Source organism: Hemicordylus capensis, chromosome 3, assembly GCF_027244095.1.
Source record: "Hemicordylus capensis ecotype Gifberg chromosome 3, rHemCap1.1.pri, whole genome shotgun sequence".
NCBI lineage: Eukaryota > Metazoa > Chordata > Lepidosauria > Squamata > Cordylidae > Hemicordylus > Hemicordylus capensis.
The window spans coordinates 287335255-287361350 of record NC_069659.1 but is presented as its reverse complement, the minus strand read 5'-3'; the positions used below and the strand labels follow the sequence as shown (position 1 = coordinate 287361350).

At 47.1% G+C, this 26096-nt stretch overlaps 1 protein-coding gene across 7 annotated transcripts in view; it reads left to right on the top strand.

Annotated features, from left to right (window-relative positions):
- The window catches only part of MMS19 (MMS19 homolog, cytosolic iron-sulfur assembly component), a 37806-nt gene extending 14461 nt beyond the window's left edge, over window positions 1-23345 (top strand). For 4 of the 7 annotated variants that reach the window (XM_053312471.1, XM_053312466.1, XM_053312470.1 and 1 more), the window contains exons 3-32: window positions 3190-3290; window positions 5152-5237; window positions 5859-5897; window positions 6207-6281; window positions 8238-8307; window positions 8401-8529; window positions 9154-9215; window positions 9630-9716; window positions 10136-10210; window positions 10439-10516; window positions 10847-10985; window positions 11294-11448; window positions 11670-11748; window positions 12535-12660; window positions 12876-12957; window positions 15199-15296; window positions 15791-15922; window positions 16288-16443; window positions 16791-16890; window positions 17341-17443; window positions 17728-17805; window positions 17927-18053; window positions 18230-18330; window positions 19206-19262; window positions 19356-19542; window positions 20394-20476; window positions 20778-20942; window positions 21038-21097; window positions 21290-21390; window positions 23027-23345. In XM_053312471.1, the coding sequence (XP_053168446.1) occupies window positions 3239-3290; window positions 5152-5237; window positions 5859-5897; window positions 6207-6281; window positions 8238-8307; window positions 8401-8529; window positions 9154-9215; window positions 9630-9716; window positions 10136-10210; window positions 10439-10516; window positions 10847-10985; window positions 11294-11448; window positions 11670-11748; window positions 12535-12660; window positions 12876-12957; window positions 15199-15296; window positions 15791-15922; window positions 16288-16443; window positions 16791-16890; window positions 17341-17443; window positions 17728-17805; window positions 17927-18053; window positions 18230-18330; window positions 19206-19262; window positions 19356-19542; window positions 20394-20476; window positions 20778-20942; window positions 21038-21097; window positions 21290-21390; window positions 23027-23054 (2910 nt within the window). In that variant the 5' untranslated portion in view covers window positions 3190-3238 and the 3' untranslated portion in view covers window positions 23055-23345. Of the gene's footprint in view, window positions 1-3189; window positions 3291-5151; window positions 5238-5858; window positions 5898-6206; window positions 6282-8237; window positions 8308-8400; window positions 8530-9153; window positions 9216-9629; window positions 9717-10135; window positions 10211-10438; window positions 10517-10846; window positions 10986-11293; window positions 11449-11669; window positions 11749-12534; window positions 12661-12875; window positions 12958-15198; window positions 15297-15790; window positions 15923-16287; window positions 16444-16790; window positions 16891-17340; window positions 17444-17727; window positions 17806-17926; window positions 18054-18229; window positions 18331-19205; window positions 19263-19355; window positions 19543-20393; window positions 20477-20777; window positions 20943-21037; window positions 21098-21289; window positions 21391-23026 lie in introns of those variants that run through there. The other 3 variants (XM_053312467.1, XM_053312468.1, XM_053312473.1) reach the window with 3 other exon arrangements.
- The last annotated feature ends 2751 nt before the right edge of the window (window positions 23346-26096 follow it).

Here is a 26096-nt window from a genome sequence, read left to right as displayed (position 1 = left end):
GCAGTATGGGAAAGTATTCATTGCAACTTCTTTCTCCAGCAAGAGGGCTGATCTTACCCAAAGCATTTCTAACAAAAGCAGAGTTCTATAAATTCATGCCCCTACTCACCAGCAGCGAGTGCCCGTTAAGTGGTCCTGCCTCTGTCCCACACACCCAGCCCTGAGAGTCCAATCGCAGCTGCTGGGACCTCCCACAAAGGGGTGAGAACCTTCCCTCTCCTTTTCTCCCCCAAGTTCTTCTTGGAGGAAATGAGGAATGGCTTCTCTCCTTCAGGCTGGGGGAAAGGTTGGAGCAGGCCCTGGGCTGGGCACATGTGTGGACATGCACACACACACACACACACACACACACACACACACACACATGCCTCTTGGCCTCCATCATCCCCTGAGTAGCTTGGGCGCAAGAGACATGGAGCGGAGGTCTTCTGTGGGCATTGGCACTGCCTCCGCCCCCCTAAGCTGACACCAGGCAAATTGTGGTGCCAGTGAAGCAAAGAGGAGCCTCTGAATGGAAGGTAGAAGGTGCAGCCCCGCAGCAAAGCTGTGAACACTATTGTTATTATTATTATTGTTTGTTATTTATTATTTCGATTTCTATACCGCCCTTCCAAAAATAGCTCAGGGCGGTTTACAAAGAGAGACAAGAAATAAATAAGATGGCTCCCTGTCCCCAAAGGACTCACATTCTAAAACAAAACATAAGATAGACACCAGCAACAGTCAATGGAGGTACTGTGCTGGGGGTGGATAGGGACAGTTACTCTCCCCCTGTGACTCAGTGACTAAATAAAGAGAATCACCATGGTAAAAGACGCCTCTTTGCCCAGTTAGCAGGGGTTAGTTCCGCTTTCAACATTAGTGGCTCTCACAGGAGATGAAAGGGAGTAAGTTCTACCATCGTGAGTAGGTAGGTTCAGCACTTGGTCCCTTTCTCCACACTTGGACAATCGTGAGGGTTAGGATTAGGGCTCCCGCCCCGCCCGATCAGAGAGAAAACGTAAAAGCCGAATGAGAGGTTCAAAAGCCCCTACTGGATAGTTGCTGTTGAATGACTAGCTGTTCAGGTTTTTGTTTGTTTGCCCTTGGGAACCGCTGGCTGCATGGCTGCTGTTGCAAAAGCTCCGCAGTTCAAGTTGCAGGGCTTTGTGAGTGAGGATGGGAGTGACTTCTCTCCTGCTCTCGCCTCACGCAAGTTGTGTCTGTGGAAAGAGGGATCATGTGAACTTCTCTGTACTGCTGAATGAGACACTGGACTCTGGACAGCAGGTTACATTTCATTTGTTTCACACGCTCTCAGGACTCACTGTGATCTGTCCTCTTGGTCTCTCCAGCTCCACCCTCTCCCACTGGGCACATGGGCAGGCAGCATCTAGAAAGCTGCTGGTGGGGTTATGGTGTGTCAGCTTGAAATCCTCCTTCCATTCTTTCACAGTTACTTGGGAGCAAGTACTGTTGAACCCTAAGGGACTAACTTTGGAGTAAACATGGATAGGAGCCTGCTTTCAAAACATGGCCTTGGCTAAAACACTGCCCTTGGTTAAATGCCAATGAATGCTGTGAGGGGGGGGGAAATGTACAGTAATCCCTTTTAAAATCAATTAATATAGTCACAAAAAATAGAGCGTGATTTTTGTCACTGCGGATAAAATAAATTGTCCAAATTCTGCTGAAGACATACTTTGGAAGTGATTGTTTACACTGAAGATATACAGTATGTGTTTCATGATTGCTGAGTTACTAGAACTTATAGCCAGTGTTCCCTCTAACAAGGATTGCCAGATGTTGTTCACTACAACTCCCAGCTTTGGTTGGGAAATATGGGAGTTGTAGTCCATGACATCTGGGAATCCCTGTTAGACGAAACACCACTTATTGCTCCCAGCAGTATGCAAACCTCCCAATTCCCTCTACATCTTCCTTGGGTAGAAATATTTGTTAGCCGTTTGTTAGCCATTGTAGGATTGGATTTCACTGCTGGTTACTGGGAAACAATGGTTGGCTGCAAGGGTGGTCCAAGGTATGGCAGCGCCCAAGGTAAGGTGCCAGATGTTGCCTTTCCCAGTGAAGCCAGCTCCTTTATCAAAACTGACCTCTGCAAGCTTTGAAAGTGGGGCAGAGGAGGGGAGGTTGCCAGCAGCCTCCTCTTCTCTCCTCGTGTTCCTTGAAAACTTTGAGGGAAGGCATTCCTTGCAAAACTTGCAAGGGTCAGGTCTGTCCTGAAGAGCTGCTCCGATGGTGATGGTGGCAGCAGGGAGCATCTCACTACTCTGTTGGTGCCCCAGTAATTTGCTCTCTGAGGTGACTGCCTCGCCTAATGAAAGGACCGCCCCTGGTTAGCTACCAAACCCAGACACAATTTGTGGACACTCGAATAACAAGCAGGGGATTGACCATTTAATTGACCAGTCACTTTTGTGTGGTTTGGGATAGGGAAACTCTTAAGCAGGCATCCCCAAACTGCGGCTCTCCGTATGTTGCTGAACTACAACTCCCAGCATCCCTGGACACAATTTTTTGTGGTTGGATATGCTGGAAGTTGTAGTTCAGCAACATCTGGAGGGCCGCAGTTTGGGGATGCCTGCTCTTAAGCATCCTGAGGAGAGGTAGTAAGAGAGAGAGAAACCAACATGGCAGTGGGGGAACAGGATAGTTGATGTTTAACACTAACTAGTTATTACCTTAGGCAGCTGTGCAGCTGAAATATCGGCTCTTGGTGTAAATGTACTTTTGACCTTGGCTGATCAAGTCAGAAGAACATAGGAAGCTAACATATACTGAGTCAGACCATTGGTCTGTCTAGCTCAGTATCATCTTCACAGACTGGCAGCGGCTTCTCCAAGGTTGCAGGCAGGAATCTCTCTCAGCCCTATCTTAGAGAAGCCAGGGAGGGACCTTGGAACCTAGATGCTCTTCCCAGAGCGGCTTCATCCCCTGAGGGGAACATCTGGCAGTGCTCACACTTCTAGTCTCCCATTCATATGCAACCAGGGCAGACCCTGCTTAGCTAAGGGGACAAGTCATGCTTGCTACCACAAGACCATCTCTCAGGTTACTGTATCTTGTGTTCGAGTACAGTTCAGATTCCCTCCTGGCTATTTCTAAAAAATTGTTTAACTTTTTTTTTTTTGAATCCCATATCTACATGTAGCTCCTGAAACCTTGCTCTGTTTTGTGTCTCCAATGCAGGTCCCCTCTTGAGAATGCAGACCCTAGAACGCGTGCACAGGGCATTCAGATGCTCTCCGAAGTTCTCCTACAGTGCTATTCCCTGCTCCAAGAAAAGGAAGGTAAGGCATATGCTATCCTACTCGTGAACTGTCCTTCTCGCTCAGGAGAGTGTTGCCTCAGGAGTTAACCTCAGTCTTCAAAGCATTGTGCCCAAGATTGTGATCAGCAGCTAGAAATCCTAGGTCGATATGACTCAATGGTTGGGTGATCTCTGACATGCCGCATAGCAACCATTTCCAAGCCAGCGTTACTTTTTCTGAGACCTGCATTGGATCAGAGATGCAACAATAGAGTGGTGGTTGAAATATCTGAAGACCCCCAGTTATTCTTGTGTCTACCATCCAGAGTCAGGAACGACAGGAGATCTTTTTGGCAATTTGGGTGAGGAAGTCCCACCCAGTAAGGGACACCCTAATTGTCTGTCATACTCTATTTTAATTACTTTGTAAGTAGTTTGAAAATGTTGGTTAATAGAGTGGACTGCAGATTTTCAAATGAATATGCAGCCTTGGTGAATAAGGTTGGGATCGAATCAGTTTGCAGAAGCCATGACTTGTACTTAAAAAGTGCTTCAGCTACTAATTCATTCATCAGAAGCCTTGATTGGCTTTGTGGTCATCTGGAGCCGCATGAAGGCATCTGGACTGCAGTGTGCTCTCATTAACTGTGATGTGGGTGACAATATATAGTAATTATTGTCTAGGAGAGGGTTAAGCAGTATCTTGATAGTAGGGTGGAAGGAAATGCTCCTATTGACAGGATCGTGGTGATGGATAAGGAGCAAGCTGGCTTGTTACAAATGCTGCTTTTTGAATGGGGTCTTGGGGCAACACAGTGAGGAGAAGGCTTTTCTGAAGGGTGTAACTCTCATGAGCTTTAACCCTGATTGAGTTTCCTATAGGTATCCTCAACAGGCCTCAGTCCTGGAGATTTGAATCCATGCTGTCTCTGGTATTGCTCTCCTCCTTCTCCGTCATCCTTCCACCCCCCTTGAGTCCTTTCCTCTGCCACGCTGTGTCCCAGAGTTACAAAGGCAGCACATCTATTATTTTAACATAAGAACAGCCCTGCGGGATCAGGCCCAAGGCCCATCTAGTCCAGCATCCTGTGCCACACAGTGGCCCACCAGATGCCGCTGGAAGCCTACAGCAGGAGTTGAGGGCATGCCCTCTCTCCTGCTGTTACTCCCTGCAACTGGTACTCAGAGGCATCCTGCCTTTGAGGCTGGAGGTGGCCTATAGCCCTCCGACTAGTAGCTGTTGATAGACCCTCTCCTCCATGAAGTTATCCAAACCCCTCTTAAAGCCACCCAAACTAGTAGCCAACACCATATCTTGTGGCAGATAATTCCATAAGTTGATTATGTGTTGTGTGAAGATTTTTCCTCTGCAGACCTAGCAGCCGGCGATCAAAAGTGCTCTGAGTTGAGATGCTACGCCAGGGCTGACCAACTTGGGCCTTCCAGCTGGTGTTGGACTGCAACTCTCATCATTCCCAGCCACAGAGGCCAGTAGTTAAGAATGATGCTAGTTGTAGTCCAACAACAGTTGGAAGGCCGAAGTTGTGTAGCCCTGTCCTAGGCGGAGGGAAGTGTAAAGAGAGGTGAGGTCACAAGTGCTCAGGGGCTTGTCCATTTGCTTTCTGCAATGCCCTGTCCACGCCTGTTTCTTTGGTCATGGTAGTAGGCATTGCATATTTACATATAACCAACTGCCTGTCAGAACTTTTTGACTTATAGGTGTGAGGAGGAAAATGCCAGGAGTGTTGGGCAAACACTACTGTCATAGCTCTGTATTCACTACCTTTCAAATGTGCTGGGAATGATGTAGATGTCAACTTGACTTACCCAGATTTCTTTTTATGGCATCGAGGCCTGCTGACTGCCATATCTAAGTATCTGTTTGTGCTTCTGTATTCCAGTGACGCACCTAATCTTGTTCTATGAGAACCGGCTGAAAGATCATCACTTGGTCATTCCCTCTGTGCTTAAGGGACTCAAAGCTCTGGTGAGAATTTGTTCCTGTTGCCACCATCAGTAACAAGGAATCCACTGCAGAATTGGGAACATTGCAATAGCTATCTGTTCAATGGAACGGGTTGGAAGGTCTGGATCATTTAGATGTGACTAGTGAGATATTCAGCCACCTAATAGTACAGCAGAGAAATGACTTGACTAGCAAGCCAGAGGTTGCTGGTTTGAATCCCCACTGGTATGTTTCCCAGACTGTGGGAAACACCTATATCAGGCAGCAGCGATATAGGGAGATGCTGAAAGGCATCATCTCATACTGTGTGGGAGATGGCAGTGGTAAACCCCTCCTGTATTCTACCAAAGACAACCACAGGGCTCTGTGGTCACCAAGAGTCGACACCGACTCAACGGCACACTTTACCTTTCATGAGATATTAATTCTGCTTTTCAGTAAAAACAGCTAACCAAGTGGTTTACTTAGCAAAACAAATAAGGTAGTCCCTGACCCAAAGGGGCTCACAGTCTTAAAAAATATATACAAAGGACACACCAGCAACAGCCCCTGGAGGGGTACTATGATGGGATGAATAGGGACAGTACTCTTCCCGCTGATAAATATGAAAACTAGTGCTTTTAAAGGTGCCTCTTTTCCCAGCAGGGGTTACTGCAGATGCTGCCAGAGAAATCCGTTGAGGTGGTACTCAAGGACTCATTTTCTGAAATTACCTGGGATCTGGGGTTCTTCATAGTTGGTTGTTGCTTTTCCTTCCTTATGACTGGGTCTCTGTTGCACTGCTGGTTAAATGGCTGGCTCATTTTCCCTGTGTCTTTGGGTGATTTCATCCTGGTGTTTCATCAAAATGGTGTTTCGTGATAAAGTGATAAATTGTCCTCTCCCAGGCTGAGGCCCTAAACCTCTTGCTAGGAGCCACTGCAGGTAGCCACCCCCTAATGCAGATGGGCCCTGTGTTGTTACCAGGATTTGTATGTCTTGTGTCTCTAGAGTATGTGTGAAGAGTTGGCGCCAGGCCTGGCCGTATCTGTCCTCAAAGCCATCTTCCAAGAGGTCCATGTTCAGGTGAGCACAGGAAGCCCTGAATATTTGTTGTTGATTCTCTCTCATTTACTCTTTCTTCTTACACCCATGCTTTTAGCCTCCTGGTTCACAGAGCTATTTGGAAACTGGTTGATCTAGCATTGTATACCTGCAGTGATGGACAGTAGGCATTTCCCTTATTGGCGCAACCATATTCTCTTGGCATCAAGTGGATCAAAGGCCATGTCATTTTAGTAGTTCTGAGTGTGTTGCTCTGGCCTTGTGAGAACAGCATTAGAAAATCCAGGGTGGAAGTAACCCTGGGTAGTCTTCAAGGGTTCAGGTTGGGCTGGGCCATTGAACTCTCTGAACATTGGTATTTATAGAGGGCTACACTTCTCTTCTGCTTCCTCAGATAGTATCATGCGGGGAACAATTTTATTTATTTTTAAAATGTATATGCCCCACAGGGGCATCCAAGGCAACTCACAAAGAGTAAAACAATCAGTCATAAAATATAAAAGCTCTTAACAATAAATACAATAATTTAAAGCAGCAAACAAAAACAGCACAGTGAACATCTCAGAAGCAATTCACAACAGTAAAAAGCCCTACAAAATCTAAGGCCAAACTATCATACCACATGGGGGGTGATCAGTCTACACCAGGGCTGCTCAACTTTGGCCCTCTTGCAGATGTTGTCCTACAACTCCCATCATCCCTGGCTATCAGCCACTATGGCTGGGGATGCTGGGAGCTGTACTCCAAAAACAGCTGGAGGGCCAAAGTTGAGCAGCTCTGATACACCAGTGGTGGTTTTAACCAGCAACATCTGGAGGCTCCCAGTTTGGGAACCACTGTGCTAAACTACAACTCCCATCAACCCCAGCCATAATAAATTGTAGGTGGAGATGCTGGGAGCTGTAGTTGAGCAACATCTGGAGGCTCCCAGTTTGGGAACCACTGACTTGAAGACAGGAAGAAATACGACCAGATATGCCTCCTGGAATAGGAGGTTTTGGAAGTGACCACTAAGAAGTCTCTATCATGGGTTCCCACCAATCTCTTCTCCAAAACAAGTGGGTCCTGAAGCAGTCCCTGCCCCCAACCCATGACCTTGCTGTGAAGTAAAATTTGTAAGGAGAGACGCAGTCTTTCTGATATCCTGGACCCAAGTCACATAAGGCTTTAGAGAGAATAACCAGCACATTGATTTGGACCTGGAAACTAACTGGGATCTCATACAGAAATAAAATTGGAAAAATATGAACAAGATAGCTTAATCCCTGATAGCAGCCACTTTTTGCACCAGCTGCAGTTTCCAGACACTTTTCAGGGACAGCCCCACATCAAAGCATGTTGCAGTAACCTAAACTGGATGTGCCTAATGCATGTATAACAAAAACCAGATTTGCTTTCTCCAGAAGTGGGGGCTGCAGATGGCACATTAGCCGAAGCTCTGCAAACTGGCACTCCTAGCCATAGCTGCAACTTATGCTTCTAGGAGCAATGCTGGATCATGCTGCTTCCCCATCTAGAACAGTCTGGTCTTGCATGGCCCATTCAAAGGCTCTGGCACATAGAACAGCTTGATGGGTAGCAAATTCAGTTCAAATCCATCTTGGCCACCAACTTGCTAAGCTGCCTTCGGCAAGGCACTATTTCTTCCTACTCACCTCTGCCCCACCCCCAACGGATGGCGCTTTTTCACAAAGGTAGGGAAGTGATGTTGTTGGATGGTTAGTAGTTCTGACCAGCTGCAGGTTGATACTGTACGTGCGTGTGTATAGATATATATAAACCACTGGCTTATCTTAGTATATCTTGATGGCCTTTCTGCTCCCAAGGCAATATACAAAGTACACATAATATTGTCATAAGGTAGAAGCAACACAAAACAAACTGGAGATAATCATAATGCAAATCTATATGTCTAAAGTTAGAAAATGTGCATGTAATATTGGTTTATTCCCCAGCTGTGCTCTTCTCATCTTCTAGTCTTTGCTCCAACTGGATCGCCATACAGTCTACACCATCATCACCAACTTTATGATTAGCCGAGAAGCAGGTGAGATGGGGAGTAGTGGAAGGGGTTGAGTTAGAGGCAGAGACCTAGCTGGAATGCCCCAGGAATATCCCTATCGACTGCTTTCTCCCACAGAGTTGAAAGGTCTGGGTGCTGATTTCACCTTTGGCTTCATCCAGGTGATGGATGGGGAGAAGGATCCACGCAACCTCTTGGTAGCCTTTCAGATTGTGCAAGACATTATCGTCAAGGGCTATACACTAGGTAAGCTCAAATCCCTGCCAGGCTCGTCATCTGAAGGGAATCCATGTGGCTAGTGGCTGGTTGGTTGGGCTTCTTATCATGTCCATTGTGTGTGACAGTGTGGACTGGAGGGGCAAATCTTGAGCATAGAAACCTGTTAAAAGCATCCTTGGCTTTCTCTCCCCATTGTAGCCTGTCACACTGGCTGTACCAAATACACTGCAAATGAATAGGCCAGACAGTACAGCTTCTGAGCCTCTGGAGAGCTGGTCTGGTGGTAGCAAGCATGACCTGTCCCCTTAGCTAAGCAGGGTCTACCCTGTTTGCATTTGAATGGGAGACTACATGTGAGCACTGTAAGATATTCCCCTCAGGGCATGGAGCCACTCTGGGAAGAGCGTCTAGATTCCAAGTTCCCTCCCTGGCATCAAGATAGGGCTGAGAGAAATTCCTGCCTGCAACCTTGGAGTAGCTGCTGCCAGTCTGTGTAGACAGTACTGAGCTAGATAGACCAATGGTCTGACTCACTATATGGCAGCTTCCTATATTCCTTCCTAAGTTCCTGTGGCTGTGACTTAGGTTGAATTTTCAGCTTGCTGCTCTGGTCCACCTTGCGGACTCATACTGCTGTCTTTTGCCTTTCAGGGCCTTTTGCAGAGGAGCTGTTTGAGGTGACATCCTGCTACTTCCCCATTGACTTTACCCCTGTGAGTGAGTTCATTTGGTGGTGTGTCTCTTATTAGTCAGGCTCCTTCCTGGGATATGGGTGCTGAAGCAGGACAGTCTCTGGGCTGGCTCTGACAATGCTCATAGTAGCCCTTTAAAACAAGTTGGGGAGGAGTCTCCCCCCTGTACCTAGCACACAATAGTCTAATCACTTGGGGGGTGGGCAGGTGAAACCCTCTCTGTAATGAGATGATGGGTGGGGTGGAGGAAGACGTGCACCCACACTCCTCCCCCACAATTTTAAAAGGGCTAGTCAGCGTATCCTCTGAACCAGCCAGTCGTGATGTCTGCCTTTGGGGGTATCTGTCTGGAAATGGGTTTATTCAGCACAGCAAGTTGGCCTTAAATGGGAAGGTTTTCACAAGCAGAGCTTTCAGTCTCTGATTCCGTTCCAGCCCCCCAATGATCCTCACGGAATCCAGAGAGAAGACTTGATTGTCGGCCTGCGGGCGGTGCTGACCTCCACCCCCGTTTTTGCTGAGGTAAGAAACAAGCACCCAACACAGTAATGGAGTCCATTGGGATGGAAGCTAGCAATGGTGTTGCTAGTTTCCATCCTGATGGACTATGCAGAGCACTCTTTCACAACAGAGTGGCCGTGAACAACACGTTGGGCATTCCTCTTGATACACTTCCGATCCTTTTGCATCCCCCCCCCCGCCCCCAAATAGCTCTTTCAAACTGCCACTGTTGGACTTTGACAGATCTGCTTTTTTGGTGTGTTGATGCATGTTGCCCATCTTTGAGTTAGAGTGAAGACAAGAAGTTGTGCAATTGCCCCCTTTAAGGGGCATTCCATATTGCTTATGGGGTTTGCTATTTGCGGGGGGCGGTCTGAACTTCTGGAGTCTAGTCTGCCTTAAAGAACACACTAAGGCTTGCAATACCTTTCCCTCCACAGTTCTTGCTCCCGCTTCTTATTGAGAAAATGGATTCTGACGTACAAAGTGCCAAGCTGGACTCCCTGCAAACCCTGGTGAGGACCCTTAAGCAAAGATACCCAAGCTCTGTAATTTGGGGCTGGGGAGGTGGGGGCCGTGATGCAGTCCTGCAGCTTTCCCTAAGGGTTTTCCTTCCTAAATTTGCTTATCCTTCATAATAACTCAGGGGCAGTGGGATTTGCTCCTTTTGCTAAGCAGTATAGTTCCATAACGGACAAGTGGCACACACTCGCTTGATGACCTCTGTGTGGCTTCTCTTACAGAATGCTGCCTGCACGGTCTATGGACAGAAGGAGCTCAAGGAATTTTTACCCAGTCTCTGGTCATCCCTGCGCAGAGAGGTGAGAGGAACAAATATTCCCTAATGGATTCGGGTTAGTTTCCTGGGAAAGTCCATCCAGAAGTAGTTCCTGTTCTGTCTGTCTGAGAAGCTACTCTCGAAGGGCCACTTCAAACTCGATGCAGTTTCCATAATGAATGGTGCCATGTTTGAAGAAGCTGTTGAAAAGAATAAGTGGAGTTGAGGGGGTTTGGGAACCTGCTGAGGCCTGCTGGAATACTGGCTGAGTTCTAGTTTCATATCTAGTTGAATAAGGATCATGTACAGGGGGAGTTTGTTTGCACTCTAAAGCCGATTCTTCCACCCCCACCCGCCCACCCACCCCCCGCAGGTGTTCCAGACTGCAAGTGAGCGGATTGAAGCAGAAGGTCTGTCCGCTCTGCGTGCTCTGGCAACATGCCTGTCCCGCCAAGTGCTCAGCTCTGATGATGAGGACCATCTGGATTCCTTTCTCAGAGGGATTCTGCAGGGTAACCACTGGAGCAGCATACCTTCCCACTTCCCCGTTTGTGAAAGGACCTTCCTGCCTGCCTTGTCGAGTGCTGCTTGGAGGAAGTGGCCAGCTAGCTAGAGGGGAGGTGTTTCTGCCATGGTGCAGCTTACAGCACTGGACAAAGGGATGGGAATGGTTGACTGGGGAGGAAGAAGCCGGGAACAAGTTCTCCACTAAGCTTTGGTGCTGTTTGTAATCAGCACCCCGGGAGCATTAAGTAGTGCTGCTTCTTGATGGGATTTTAACGGGCTCGGTGTTGGTTCCAAACGGCCTTGTCTGTTTCAGATTGCAAACACCACCTCTGCGAGCCTGACATGAAACTGGTGTGGCCGAGTGCCAAGCTCTTGCAGGCAGCTGCAGGGGCCTCTCTGCGAGCCTATTACCAGATCACAAGTAGTGTACTTCCCTTGCTGGTGGAACAGTATACCCGGCATGTGCAGGTGAGGCGAAGAGGAGTCTGCATTGGTGAACTGCAGCAATGGAGTTGGGTAACTTCAGTCTCGTATTAGGGAAGCTCCCGGAGCTGCCCTCGTTACATGTTTGTCTTGAGCCTCATGCAGGGCAATGGCCTGCAGATCTTGTCTCTTCCTCGGTTTCTTAAAATATGCCTCTAGTTGCACACACACCCCAACCCATCCTCTGTCCTCTTGATCTCTTGTAGAGTAGCCAGCGCAGGACAATCTTGGAGGTATTGCTTGGTTTCCTGGAGGTGCGGCAGAAGTGGGGTCCCGAGGAGGAAGGTGAGAGCTCTTCCCGTTGCTTCCCAGGGCAGGAGCGGTTCAGTATCCTGCTGGCAAGACGGCTCTTCAGCAGCATCTTGGGACTGCAGGGCTCCTACCTTGTGCAGAGCTGCGTATCTGCAGAGATGAGAGAGGCCTTTATCGGTGGGGACTGGGAAGTGGCCCGTGTGTGTGTGTGTGTGTGTGTGTGTGTGTGTGTGTGTGTGTGTGTGTGTGTGTGAGGTATGCAAGAGTTAGTGAGGGGCAAAAGTGGGAAGATGGCAGAACTGAAAAGGGAAAGAGCTTGACGAGAGCTAAGAAATCTTTCAGTTGCTGAGAAGTCTTGGGAAATGTGTGCATACTCAAACTTCAGCTAAAAGTTCTGAAAGCAGAAGTCCCTTGGGCATGGCTTTCAGTGACTGGGTAGGAAATTAGTTTTTGCAGGAGCTTAGATGACAGTGCAGCTCCAATCGAGAATAATCTTGAAAGACAGTTTTTTGTATAAGAAATCTGATGGTGGCCTTGCCTCATCCAAGTTCTGTTCCTGATCTCATAACTGTAGGCGGGTCCTAATTCCTGACCTAAATTTTCCTGGGGTCAAATCTCTCCTCCAAAACCTTAATGGACCTTTGGATGGAAATGAAAGCTTAGCGTTGCTTTAGAACCCTTGCAGCCAGCGAGAGCCTTGTCGGGACTGCTTTGACTTGCAGTTGTGGTGCTGCGCCAAGTGCCTTGTGACTCTGAGTTATTTGTGTCCATGGTTCTCAAGCCCATTACACTAATTGTGTGCACGTCTTTCTCTTTCAGACAAGAGTCCTCTGCTCTGCTCCAAAGCGGCTCTGTGCTCCATGGTGTTCTCTGCACTTAATGAGCCCAATGTGCAACTGCAGTTGGTTGGGATCCGGACTCTGACCTTGCTAGGATCGTTGCAAGGTGCGTTCTGCTCCGTAGGCGGAGTGGTGTCCCCAGGAGGCAAAGGGAGGATTATGTCATTTTAGATATTTTTCTGTGCTGTACTTATTTGTACAGATCCTTCTAGCTGGTATGTTGTATCACATGGGTGTGCAGCCAGGCTCTCAGCTTAGATGCGAGTGAAGCTCTGCTGCATGGGAATAAAACTTTGCAGTTCAGCCTTTTTCCTGTTTCAGGGCTGCTGGCCCTCCCAGATGTGGAGTTACTTGTGGACAACCTTGCACAGTTCATCCTGCACAAGGAGGATCCCCAGACCAGGTAAAGGCTGGGAACCAGCTTGGGCTGTATGTTCTAGGGTGGAGGGATATGAGCCCTTGTGGGACAGGGAACCACCTTCTCCTTTTTTCTAGGTGAACCGCTTTGAGAACTCTCTTGTTGAAAAGCAATAAACAAATCAATAATAAATAGCAGCCATTTCATTGCATTTTCCAGAATTGTCCTGCAGTGATTACTTTCTAAATATTAACAAATGTGAAATCTATCCATTCTTTCTCATAGCATGGATTTGAGTATGGCCCCAATAGTGTAGTTAAAACCTTTTCATCATAATAGTATATTTTCTAGACCCTCTCATTTTAGCATTGCCGTTTGTTTTCCTTATTGCTCCTCATTTTTAACAGTGGCTGACATCCAGACTAGCGTTGGACAGGCAGAACTACATTTTCTGTCCTGCACAGGGGAGAAATAAAAATTGCTCTTAAAATGAGGGCACTAATTCAACATCTGTGTTCTCTTTTTAAATAAGAAAGTATTTCAGTTATTTTGTATGGGTTAATGATCAAGTACAACCAATAAAATCAGTGGTTCTAAAAATAAATACTTCAAACTTAATACTCATCCTTTGCTCTTTGGCTCCTCCTTTTGCCCTTCTAAGAAGCAGTTGGCACTTTAATTCAGAGTGACACAAGAAGCAGCCTTAAACTGAGTCAGGCCACTGGCCCATCTAGCTCAGTATTGTCTACACTGACTGGCAGCAGCTCTCCAGGATTTCAAGCAGGAGTCTTTCCCAAGCCTATCTGGAGATGCCAGAGATTGAAACTCAGACCATCTGCATGCTAAGCCAAGATCCTTCCACTGAGAAATGGCCTCATCCCCTAAGGGGAATATCTTACAGCAGATAGTGTTCAGATGTAGTTACCTCTCCAAATGGAAACCAGGGTGGACCTTTGCTAATAAAGGGGACAATTCGTGCTTGCTTCTGCAAGATCAGCTCTCTTCTCCTTCAGTTAGCTTCATGTAAGATAATGATCTCAAAACCCAGCCAAGATGTTAATCGCTGTTCTGTGTCCTCATTCATACTCCATAGCACCTGCTCAATCACCTTCACTATTTATTTACTTACTTACTAATTCAAAATATTTATATCCTGCCCCTCCAGAGCAATACTACTTGGGGCTGCTCAGAACAGTAAAACAATAAAAGTAATATAAAATTTAAGACAGTAAAACAAAACAATAAGAGTGTAGAATAAAATAAAATTAAGACAGACCTACATCTAAAGCTCCCATCTAGCCCTTAGCATAAAAAGCATCTACATGTGGTGGGCACCAGACAGCTCTCCAAAAGGCTTGGTAACCCCTTACCAAGGGGTTGTGAATGGCACCAGACAGCTCTCCAAAAGGCTTGGTAACCCCTTACCAAGGGGTTGTGAATGGTCTTACTGAGTTACAATATCATGTGAGTGCCTTTCTCATATTTTCTACAATATATTTTTCGGTTCAAAACCTTGTGTGTTGATGTCTTCATGTAATTCCACTGGGGTACTGAAAGGAAACTCTGCGAGCAGGGCGCAACACCAACAGTTTGTTTGTTTGTTAGATTTATATACCGCCCTTCCGATATGGCTCAGGGCAGTTCACAACATGATAAAAACAATTAAAAACAAATTAACAATTAAAATCAAACTATTAAAACACAATAAAACCAATAAAACAGCTAAAAGCCCTGAAAATCAGGGCAACAATTTAAAACAGTTTAAAACAATTAATCATTTAAAACTCTAGAAGGCCAGGCCAAATAAGTACGTTTTAAGGGCTCTCTTGAAGGACAGCAATGATCTCAGATTACGAATTTCTGCCGGGAGTGCATTCCATAGCCCAGGAGCAGCTACAGAGAAGGCCTGCCTCTGCGTCGCCACCAGACGAACTGGTGGCAACTGGAGACGGACCTCCTCAGATGACCTTAACGTGTGGTGGGGATCATGTAAAAGTTATCCCCACTCTCTAATGATAGATCACCTTTCTAGGTGGACCCAGGTGACATAAGCTTAGCAAAGCCCAAGCAACCTGCATCACTATTGGCGAAAGAGTTCTCGTAGTAAACAGTTTTTAAAACCACGTACAAATCACAACTTATAGACTAGAAAAATCAGCTCTTCTGATCTGTGGCCCTTGCTCTATGGCTGGCCAGCTGGTTCCTTGATCACAGGCCCTCACCTTCTTGCATAGTTTTTTTTCCCTCTCTCTCTCTCTCTCTCTCTCTCTCTCTCTCCCCCTGTAGCTTGGCAGCCATGGAGGCTGCTGGGATCCTGGCTCCCGTCTATCCAGAAGCCTTCAGTAGGTGCTTGGTTCAGAAGCTCTCGGAAGGGTTGCAGTCAGGTACAGCATACTGGTTGGTGGGTCGTGGGAGGTAGCTAGATCTCCTCCCTCGTGTTCTCTTCCACATGTGCGAAAATACTTGGTGTCTGTCCTGAGTTGGTCGTAGGTACTAGCTGCAGGGTAGGCAGGTCCAGAAAGTGGAGTTGGTCTCCATCTGTGTGAACATCTGCCACCTTGTGAGCCAGACCATTGATCCACCCAGCTCAGTATTATTTTTTCTGACTGGCAGCAGCTCTCCAGGGTTTAAGACAAGGGTCTCTCTCAGCTCTGCCTGGAGACGCCTGGACCTGGGACCTGCCTGCAAAGCAGGGGCTCTGACACTGAGCTATGGCCACCCGCCCTCTGGAGGGCCCTTGGTGGTGACTTGAGGCATATGAGGTAGGTCAAAGGGTCAGCCTGGTTGGTTGGTTCTTGGACTAGGGTTGAGAGGAGCACTACTCCATGGGCCTGGCCAAACCCTTTGAGACGGATGTTCTGTGTGCCGTCTCTTTCAGAACTGCAAGAGGGTAGGGCTCCATCCTGGCCGGATCGTTGCCTGCAGGCCCTGGCAGCTGTGTCCACCCACCCCAGTATAGTGAGGGAGACCGTTCCCGTTCTTCTGCAACACCTTCAGCAGGTCCAGAAAGGTAATGTCAGAGAAGTGACAAAAAAATTTTTTGGCAGGGGTTGGGGTGGGTATCGATGGCTTGCGTGTCCCATATGGACTCCGTGACCTGTGTGTCTTGCAGTCCAATAGCTATAAAGAGGTGAAACACAGTTTATTGTTGGAGACTGGGACTTGCATAATCTTCACATATCCCAGAGTCAACCTACAGCCCAATGTTGCCACAATTCTTCAGATTCCTTTAAATGACCATGAGGACCACGTATTGGCCTTAAAAAAAAAAAACAAAAAAAACCAGGGGACTGGGGGGCAGGGGCGTGTTTGTGAGAGTGTTGAGTGAGACCGATAAAATGTTTTTCGGATTTTAAAAGGGCCTCATTTTTGCAGACAACGTGCCAGCAGGTATTCAGTCGGTGGTGTCTGTGTGCCAAAGCCTGCAGCAGGTGGCGTTGCAGTGCCAGCAAGACGGGCAGAGCTATTGGTACTTTCATCAGGCGGTGGTGCCCTCCTTGGTAGGCTTAGCGGTGCAGGCTGCCATGCAAGGTAAGGCCTGGGCTCAGGCACAGATCAGCTACTCCCTGAAGCAGGCTGGTGTCTGTGGCCGCCTTGTCTAGGAAGGGAATGTGCTTCTGCTTTTAGCACTGGTTTACATTTAGAGCCCTGAGTTAAAAGGAAGGGACCTAGCAGTGCCTAGACCCATCCCTCTTGTCCTGGACTGGCCCTTGCACCTCCTCCCGACCCCACTTTGTCCTTACTCTGCCCACATGGGGCCACTTCTGGTGGCACTGGTCCTCTGTCGTTTGGCCATTATGAGAAGGCGATGAGATACTGAAGGGCAGTCCCTACTCCCTCCACTTCTGACTCATCTTCCCTTTCTGCAATACTTTCAGAGAATTCCCACACAATGCTGAGCAAAGTGCTGCTGAAAGAGGAAGCCTTATCAGCCATGGTGCCCATCATCAGTGCTGCCTGCATGCACTTAAGCCCAAAGTGAGTAACAGCTGCAGAGAAGGACTCTTCCTGTGGCCCAAATGCATACACTGTGCGTGGCTCCCTCTCCTAACTTCTTTTCTTTGGGATACGGTCAGATCCCAGTCCAGCTTTTTAGCTTCTAGGATGGGACAGGTGCTGGCAGTCTTACTCCATTTCTTTGGTGCTTTGTGCTGCACACTAGCCCGGTCTGTGTTTCTTATGTTTTACATTTATATCCTGCTCTTCCTCTGAGGAGCTCAGAGCACTGTACTGTATGTGGTTTATGTTTATCCTCACAACAATCTTGTGAGGTCGGTTAGGTTGAGAGATAAGTGGCTGGCCCAGTATCACCCAGTGAGTTTCATTGTTGACTAGGGATTTGAACTTGGGTCTCCCCAGTCCTAATCCAACACCACTTACACCACAGTGGGTTTCTGACATTGCTGCTTCCTTGTTTCTCCATGCCAGCCTGGCTGCCCAGAGTGTCTCCAAAGTGGTGCCCCTCTTCCTAGATGGAGAACTCTCCTTCCTGCCTGGAAACAGTTTCCCCAGCACTTTCCAGCCCTTCCAGGTATGTTGGATAGTGGAACACGATAACGACGACAAATATTTATATACCACTCTTCAACCAAAGTTCTCAAAGCGGTTTTCGTAGAAAAATAAATAATAGGTCAATAAGATGGTCCCCTGTCCCCAAAGGGCTCACAATCTAAAAAGAAACAGAAGGCAGATACCAGCAACAGACACTGGAGAGATGCTGTGCTGGGGTTGGATAGGGCTGCTGCACCTGCGGGGGTGGGGGGCGGCAGAGGCTTCAGGGTGGCCTTGTTGATAAACATGATCTTTCCTCCACAGGGTGGGCAGTGCCCAGTGGCAGCCCAGAGAAGGCTTGTTGCTCTCCTCATGGCCTTTGTGTGCTCCTTGCCAAGAAATGTGAGTTCAGGGAGAAGTGGGGGAGGGAAAGGGCTGCAGTGTGCTTGTGAGAGAATTGACCCACCCATCCTGCCTGTGCCTGATGCCAGGACTTCTGTGACCCCCACACATTTCCCTGCAGGTTCCCATTCCTCAGCAGGACCGATTGCTGCGTGAGCTGCTAGCCCTGAGCTGCTCCTGTGACTGCCCCTTCACTGCCACAGCTGCTGCCAAATGCTTTGCAGGACTGGTTAACAAGCACCCAGCAGGTAATGGCTGGACTGGGCTCTGTGTGTGTGTGTGTGTCTTAGCATTAGGAACCAAGGCATTGCTCTGATCTGTATGAAACCCCAATGCTGGGCTGTGTTGGATGATGCCCTGCTTGATTGTCACAGGGTGTTGTGCAGGAGCAACAGTTGGCCTCTTTGCTTCTATCCTTACTTAGGGCCTCAGTTAGATGAGCTCTTAAGAACAGCCACAAATAAGCTGGAGCAAGGCCTGAACGAGGGTCCCCATCGAAGTCAGGCCCTCAGTCTTCTGCTGTGGGTAAGTCTGCATCATTTTAATTAGGCTTTTAATTAGACTTATAGAATTGAGTGTGTTTAAGTTGTGATAATTTGTGTTTACCTACTCTGCTTATGGAAAGTAAGCGTATGAGATCACCTGGCATTCTGTCCATGTGTCCCCCGCTATCAACTTCACAATACCTGGACTAATATAAGCCAAATAGGGTACAGATGTAGGGACACATAGGGACACCTCAACGGCATAGCTTGTGATGATATCATCCATCCCAATTCAAGATGGCGGGCACGTAAATGTTTGAGGTGCAAGTGGACTAACTTGTGAACTGCCTAACCAATTTGAACCAAATTTGCTACATCTGTAGAGACACTTAGGGACACCTCAATGGTGTAGTTGTGATATCATACACCCTGAATCAAGATGTGGTGTGTGAAAATTTGAGGTGCAAATGGGCTAACTTGTGGACCGCCTGAGCAATTTAAACCAGTTTTGCTACAGGTATAGGGACATCTCAGTGGTGCAGTTTGTGATTTCATCTACCCCAATTCAAGATGGTGGATGTGTGAACATTTAAGGCTGAAGTCTTGTGGTAGCAAGCATGACTTGTCCCCATTGATAAGCAGGGTCTGCCCTGGTTGCATATGAATGGGAGACTTGGTGTGAGCACTGCAAGATATTCTCCTCAGGGGATGAAGCCACTCTGGGAAGAGCATAAGGTTTCAAGTTCCCTCCCTGGCTTCTCCAAGATAGGGCTGAGAGAGATTCCTGCCTGCAACCTTGGAGGAACCGCTGCCAGTCTGTGAAGACAATACTGAGCTAGATAGACCAATGGTCTGACTCAGTATATGGCAGTTTCCTATGTTCCTATCTGAGCATGCCATTTTCCCTTTCTGTAGATCAGCAAGGCCTTACTGCTGCGCTACCACCCACTAACCACACACCTGACTGGCAAGGTGAGCTTGAGGAGGGAGGTTTAGCATCTTTGGGAGGAACTGAAATCCTGCTTCCCTACCCCATCTAATAGCACCTGTCCTTCTACCTTACAGCTACTTGTGCTCTTGGGAGACACGGTCCTGGGCCCCGCAGTGGGCGATGGCTTTGCCTTGCTCATGGCCGACTCCCAGGATGTGCTGGGCAAGAACTGCCACGCGGAGGTGCGCCTCATGTTCCGCCAACGCTTCTTCACAGAGTGTGTGCCTCAACTGGTACAGGGTTTCCACACTGCTGCCCCCGGTAAGGCACTCCTAGTCCACATTTGGTGTGGCAAAAATAAGGCAGGCAATATGAGTGTGAAAATTAAACAAGACTGTGGTTACCACCACCCAGTTTAGATCACTCTTTTGTCATGAGATTCCAGACCTGCTTTTTATAGTTCTTCTTGGGTTGGAGTAGAGCTGGGAGAAACTTCTGAACCTTCTATTTTACAGGAGAGGAGGAGGAGAGCCCAAGCTTTAGGCCTTTTTCTGCTTCTTCTTGTCAAAAGCCTTGCTAACTTGGCAAAGAGGCACCTTTTAACGTGGTGATTCTCTTTATTTAGCAGGGGGAGAGTAACTGGCCCTATCCACCCCCAGCACAGGACCTCCAGTGACTGTTGCTGGGGTCTGTTTTGTTTCTTTTTAGACTGTGAGCCCTTTGGGGACAGGGATCCATTTTGTTTGTCTTAATCATTTGTTATTTCTCTGTGTGAACCACCCTGAGCCATTTTTGGAAGGGCGGTATAGGAATTGAATAAAATAAAAAATAATTTTTTAAAAAAGGTTCAGGGCCTTCAAAGTCTCTGCAGGTGCTTAATGGCAGGAAAGCTTTTGTAGCTCTGAGCCGACTAGCCCTGCCCGTACTTTCCTATGAGAAATAGAACGATTGGATGCCTTTTCTTGATGAGCAGCAGATAATGTTTACTATAGACTCCATAGTGAGACCTGTCCTCATTCTTTGAACAGCACCATGAACATGTGTGGTACTGCATAAATAACAGTAGCTGACTGCTCTTCAGATCCCTTGCAAGTCTCAAGTGTGCTTAAGCCTACCTAGCAGCATCTCTTGTAAGCTGTAGGAATGAGCTTCTGGCCTTCTGTTCTTCCTAGGTGTAAAATCAAACTACCTGAAGGGCCTGTCTCACATACTGAATCATCTGCCCAAACCAGTGCTAGTGACGGAGCTGCCTATGGTGAGCGTGGGCGAGGGTGAAGGGTCAGTCCAGAAGAGCCCTTGTCTGTAAGGAGTTACCCAGATACCATATTTACCCGAATCGAAGACAAGTTTGCATTTAAGACGACCTCTTGAAAAAGTAGAGGTTAAATACAGATTCTACCTGCATTTATTCGAAAGGAACAGGACTTTGAATTTAAGATGACCTCCTGATATCTAATATCAAAAAACTTGGGAAAACCCTAGTCTTGGATTCAGGTAAATACAGCGTGTATGTGGGGGGAGAATTGTGCCCCTGCCTTACTTTCGTATCTCCACAGTTGCTGCCCCTGTTGTTGGAAGCTCTGTCGTGTCCTGACGGTGTGGTCCAGCTATCAACTCTGCACTGTCTACAACCATTGTTGCTTGATGCCCCTCATGTCATGAGTCTGCACGTTGACACACTGGTGAGCAAGTTTCTCAGCTTGACCGACAGCCCAGCCATGGTGAGTACTGATCTGCTTGTCCCTGGGCAGCCAGCTGTTCTCCTTTTTCCCTTCTAGCTTGTGAAATGCTAACTGCCTGCCATTGTGTGTTGCAGGCAATCCGCATTGCTGCGCTTCAGTGCCTCCATGCATTGGTTGCCTTGCCCACCCCAGTGGTAAGTAGTAGCTCTGCCTGTGAGTAATAACTTGCCAATTCCTCTTCCTGGGAAGTGCATCATCCCCTTTCAGCGTGTGGGACTTGTGCCATAATCTCTTCTGCAGTATTGCTGGTAGTGGAATGAGAAGTGAGGCTTTCGTTGTGTGGGGTTGCGGGAAACTCTTTAATACTACTTTCCACTTGCTGTCAGGTGATCCCCTACAAGCCACGGGTGATCCGGGCACTGGCCAAACCCTTAGATGACAAGAAGCGGTTGGTACGGAAGGAAGCTGTGACGGCACGAGGAGAATGGTGAGAAGGGCTGGGTTTTCCCTGGGGCAAAGAAGATGAGATACTAGATAGGCCTTGGGCCTGATCTAGCAGGGCTGTTCTTATGAACACAGTTAAACTCATAAGAACATAAGAACAGGCCTGCTGGATCAGGCCCAAGGCCCATCTAGTCCAGCATCCTGTTTTGCACAGTGGCCCACCAGATGCCGCTGGAAGCCACAGGCAGGAGTTGAGGGCGTGCCCTCTCTCCTACTGTTACTTCCCTGCAACTGGTACTCAGAGGCATCCTGCCTTTGAGGCTGGAGGTGGCCCACAGCCCTCTGACTAGTAGTCATTGATAGACCTCTCCTCCATGAAGTCATCCAAACCCCTCTTAAAGCCATCCAGGTTGTTGGCCGTCACCACATCCTGTGGCAGAGAGTTCCACAAGTGGATCACTGTAACTAAAGTGAGGTAGGTGTTAATATACCCGTCTGGATGTGATTAGAGCTGGTATACAGTAGTACATAGGAACATAGGCAGCTGCCATATACTGAGTCAGACCATTGGTCCATCCAGCTCAGTATTCTCGACTCTACACAGACTGACAGCAGCTTCTCCAAGGTTGCAGGCAGGAATCCCTCTCAGCCCTATCTTGGAGAAGCCAGAGAGGGAACTTGAAACCTGGATGCCCTTCCCAGAGTGACTCCATCCTCTAAAAGGGGAATATTTTACAGTGTTAACACATGTAGTCACTCATTCAGATGCAACCAGGGAGACCCTGCTTAGCTAAGGGGACAAGTCATGCTTGCTGCCACAAGACCAGTTCTCCTCATAGGGATAGCTACCCCTACAGTACAGTCAACTGCTGTTGAACTACAACTCCCATCATTCCTAGCCACAATGTATAGGAGATGTAGTTCAACAGCTAGAGGCCAAGCTTGCCTACCCCTGCCATGCTGTCTTAAGAGTGATGGAAAACTAGCAGGTAAGGAACAACTATGAACTGGAACATTCCCAATTTTGAATCCTGCTTCTTCTATGAGCTCACAAGGTGGCTCCGCAGCTGCAGTTTGAGGAGGACAAAATATTCACGTACCTACTGGGTTGTTGTAAGGGTTAAGGTAAAGTGTGCTGTCAAGTCGGTGTCGACTCCTGGTGACCACAGAGCCCTGTGGTAAAATACAGGAGGGGTTTACCATTGCCGCCTCCTGCGCAGTATGCGATGATGCCTTTCAGCTTCTTCCTATATCTCTGATATAGGAGTTTCCCATAGTCTGGGAAACATACCAGCAGGGATTCAAACTAGCAACCCCTGACTTGCTAGTCAAATCATTTCCCCACTGTGCCATTAGGTGGTGTTAAGGGTTACAAGAAGATAATTTATGTGAAGTACTCTCACTATTCAGAAGTTCTTTATACAAAGGCTAAGTATTGATGATGAATGAAGCAGAGTGTTTCAGGGGCCCAGTGGTAAGCTACCTTCCATGCACTCACTTCTCCCTGGCTATGGACATAGAGGTGGTCTCAGTAATCCACAGTGGGCACCGACCTGGCAGTCTAGCCCTGCTACAAAGGAATCTTGTTGGCATAAAAACTTGGATTCATGATTTGGGGTACTACTTTCTCCTGCTGACTTTGTTTCTATTGTCTGGTGCTGTATTCATTCTCTCTCCAGGTTTCTGCTTGGGACTCCTGGGAGGTGAAGGTTCACACTGAGAATCCTGACTGACAATCTCTCCTGCCTCCACTTGTCTACTCAGCCATCTGCCTTGGTATCCTAGGGCCTAGCATTCCTTGCCAAAGCAGCAAGAGCTCTGGACAAAAGAGAAGGAGTTGCCCATTCTGTGGACTGGCAGAATCCTAATCATAACACTGGCATCCAACAGGATGGAGTAGGCAGCCACAGTTCCTGCTGCAGGGCGGTAGTGCGTGGAGGTGGCAGGACCCCTGTACGCTGTGTGTGGGGCCAGAATAATAAAAACTGTTTGTTAATAGCCTTGGAGGTGGTGCCTCTTGTAGGGGAAGGGAGGTGGAAGCATACTCACTTTTGCTGTTGGCCTTCCTTTTCAGCATACATTAAGTACTATTATTCTACACTCAAAACAGCACTAACTGTATTAGTAAGGAGCAATCAGTGTGTTGCTTTTACATGCTAGAACTGAATTTTACCTAAGTTAGTAACTATGAAACTCAATCCTTCTTTGTGCATTTAAATTATTCCTACAATTCAACTTTAAGCACACACATTAGATGAGGTCCTGGAAGAGAGGTGTTAAACAGCTTTGAAGTACAATAGGCAGGGTGTTCTTGAATAAATAGTGTTCCCTAGCTATGTTTAGAAATAGTGTTACCTTGACCATTCTGTGACATAAGGGAGAAAATGTAGTAAATGAGTTAAAATGCTACCGTCACTGATTATCGCCTTGGTGCATTTGCAACTGGCTGAGCAACAGTACCTAGTGAATATTAAGTAGTGTGCCATAGGACTCTGAACTGCACAACATTTTCATAAACAACTTGGAGGAGCAAGTAGAGGGAATGCCTGTCAAATGTGCAGGTGACACAAAACCAGGGTGGAGGAACAGCTAACACTTTAGAAGACAGAATTCCCTCTACTTGCTCCTCCAAGCTGTATATTCAATCCACCAAGTTCAACAGAGGCAAATGTAAAGTCCTGAATTTTCTAAATTCAAGAACATGGAACAGTCTGCCTCCTGCTGTGGTGGGCTCTTCTTCCCTAGAGGTTTTCAAACAGGAATTTCTCAGGGAAGCTGTAACACTTTCCTACACTGTGCAGAGGGTTGAACTAGAAGACACCCCCTCAAGTCCCTCCCAGCTCTAAAATTCTATGCATGCATACATGTAGACATGTTTCTTGGGAACATTACCTTTTTACAGGAGTGGGAATCTGCTGTGCCAAAGCAAAAACTGTTGTATCACTATTCATCCCCTGTGCTTTTCCGGATTAGTTCCTCTTTGTGGAAGAAGGGGCTGAGTCTGAAACACCAGCTACTAGTTGTCTTGGCAGTAAAGAATAGTATAGAAATTCTTCATATTTCATATTGATTCTTTCAAGGTCCTAGCTTGAATTTTATACAAGGCTAGAAGATGGGACAGCAGCTTAGTGGCAGAGCAGCTGCTTTGCATGCAGAAGGTCCCAGGTTCAATCCTTGGCATCTCCAGGTAGGGCTGGGAAAGTCTCCTGCCTGAAACCTTGGAGACAATACCTTGCTAGATCTAGCTTGGTTTAAGGGAGGTTCCTATGTACTGTTTTCCACCCCTGTGTAGTACCTTGCATGTCTGAACTTCAAGAATGTAGAACTGCTTGAGAAGATGGCTGAACATAGAGAATTAAATGGTGGTGAGTGTGGTATAGAACAGGTTCTAGGTTAAAGGTTCTAAATTACTAAACATTAAAGAACAGGCCCTGCTGAAGAACAACAAGCATGGCTTCTGCAAGGGCAAATCTTGCTTCACTAAACTTCTGGAGTTCTTTGAGAGTGTCGTCAAGCATGTGGATCATACAGGTGAAACTCGGAAAATTAGAATATCATGCAAAAGTCCATTAATTTCAGTAATGCAAATTAAAAGGTGAAACTGATATATGAGACAGACGCATTACATGCAAAGCGAGATAAGTCAAGCCTTAATTTGTTATAATTGTGATGATCATGGCGTACAGCTCATGAAAACCCCAAATCCACAATCTCAGAAAATTAGAATATTACATGGAACCAAGAAGACAAGGATTGAAGAATAGAACAATATCGGACCTCTGAAAAGTATACAGTATACTGTGCTTGATTGGCCAGCAAACTCGCCTGACCTGACCCCATAGAGAATCTATGGGGCATTGCCAAGAGAAGGATGAGAGACATGAGACCAAACAATGCAGAATTGCTGAAGGCCGCTAATGAAGCATCCTGGTCTTCCATAATACCTCATCAGTGCCACAGGCTGATAGCATCCATGCCACGCCACACTGAGGCAGTAATTGCTGCAAAAGGGGCCCAAACCAAGTACTGAATACATATGCATGCTTATACTTTTCAGAGGTCCAGAGGCATTACTGAAATTAATGGACTTTTGCACAATATTCTAATTTTCTGAGTTTCACCTGTAGTACACTTGAACTTCCAAAAAGATTTTGACAAAGTTCCTCAGACTCTTGAGAAAACTTAGCAGTGATGAGATAATGGGACAGGTTCATGTGTGGATTGCTAAATGGTTGAAGGGTAGGAATAAATGGACTGTTTTCACAGTGAAGGGAAGAAAAAAGTGGGATCCCTCAGGGATCTGTACTGAGACCACTGCTTATTGAACTATTTAGGGTAGCAAAATCCAAAAGACATGGCAGAAGGGGCTCATTAGCTACTGAAAATTGTGTCTCCTGTACTTGCCTTTGTATGTGAATCTTTATTCACATGCTTCCCATGTGGTCCAGCTAGCAACTTAAAAATAAAGACTATGACTTCTTTAGGTGAAAAGCACTGTATTAAATGCCAGATTCCACAGTGGCTAGGTGGAATGGAGACATCCATCTTTCTGTTTTTGAGTAGTAGTCACTTCTCCTTGCTTATTTTGTTTGTTGTTCATACTGTGTTTTAGCAATGTATTCTATGAGGAGTAACACTCTATCACCATTAGTGTCAGTGCTGAGATTGTGAAGCCACCTGCTGCCAAGAACTCCAACTGTTGAATTATGTTGTTACTTAAATGGCTAACATTTTTCCTCCCAAGTGTTT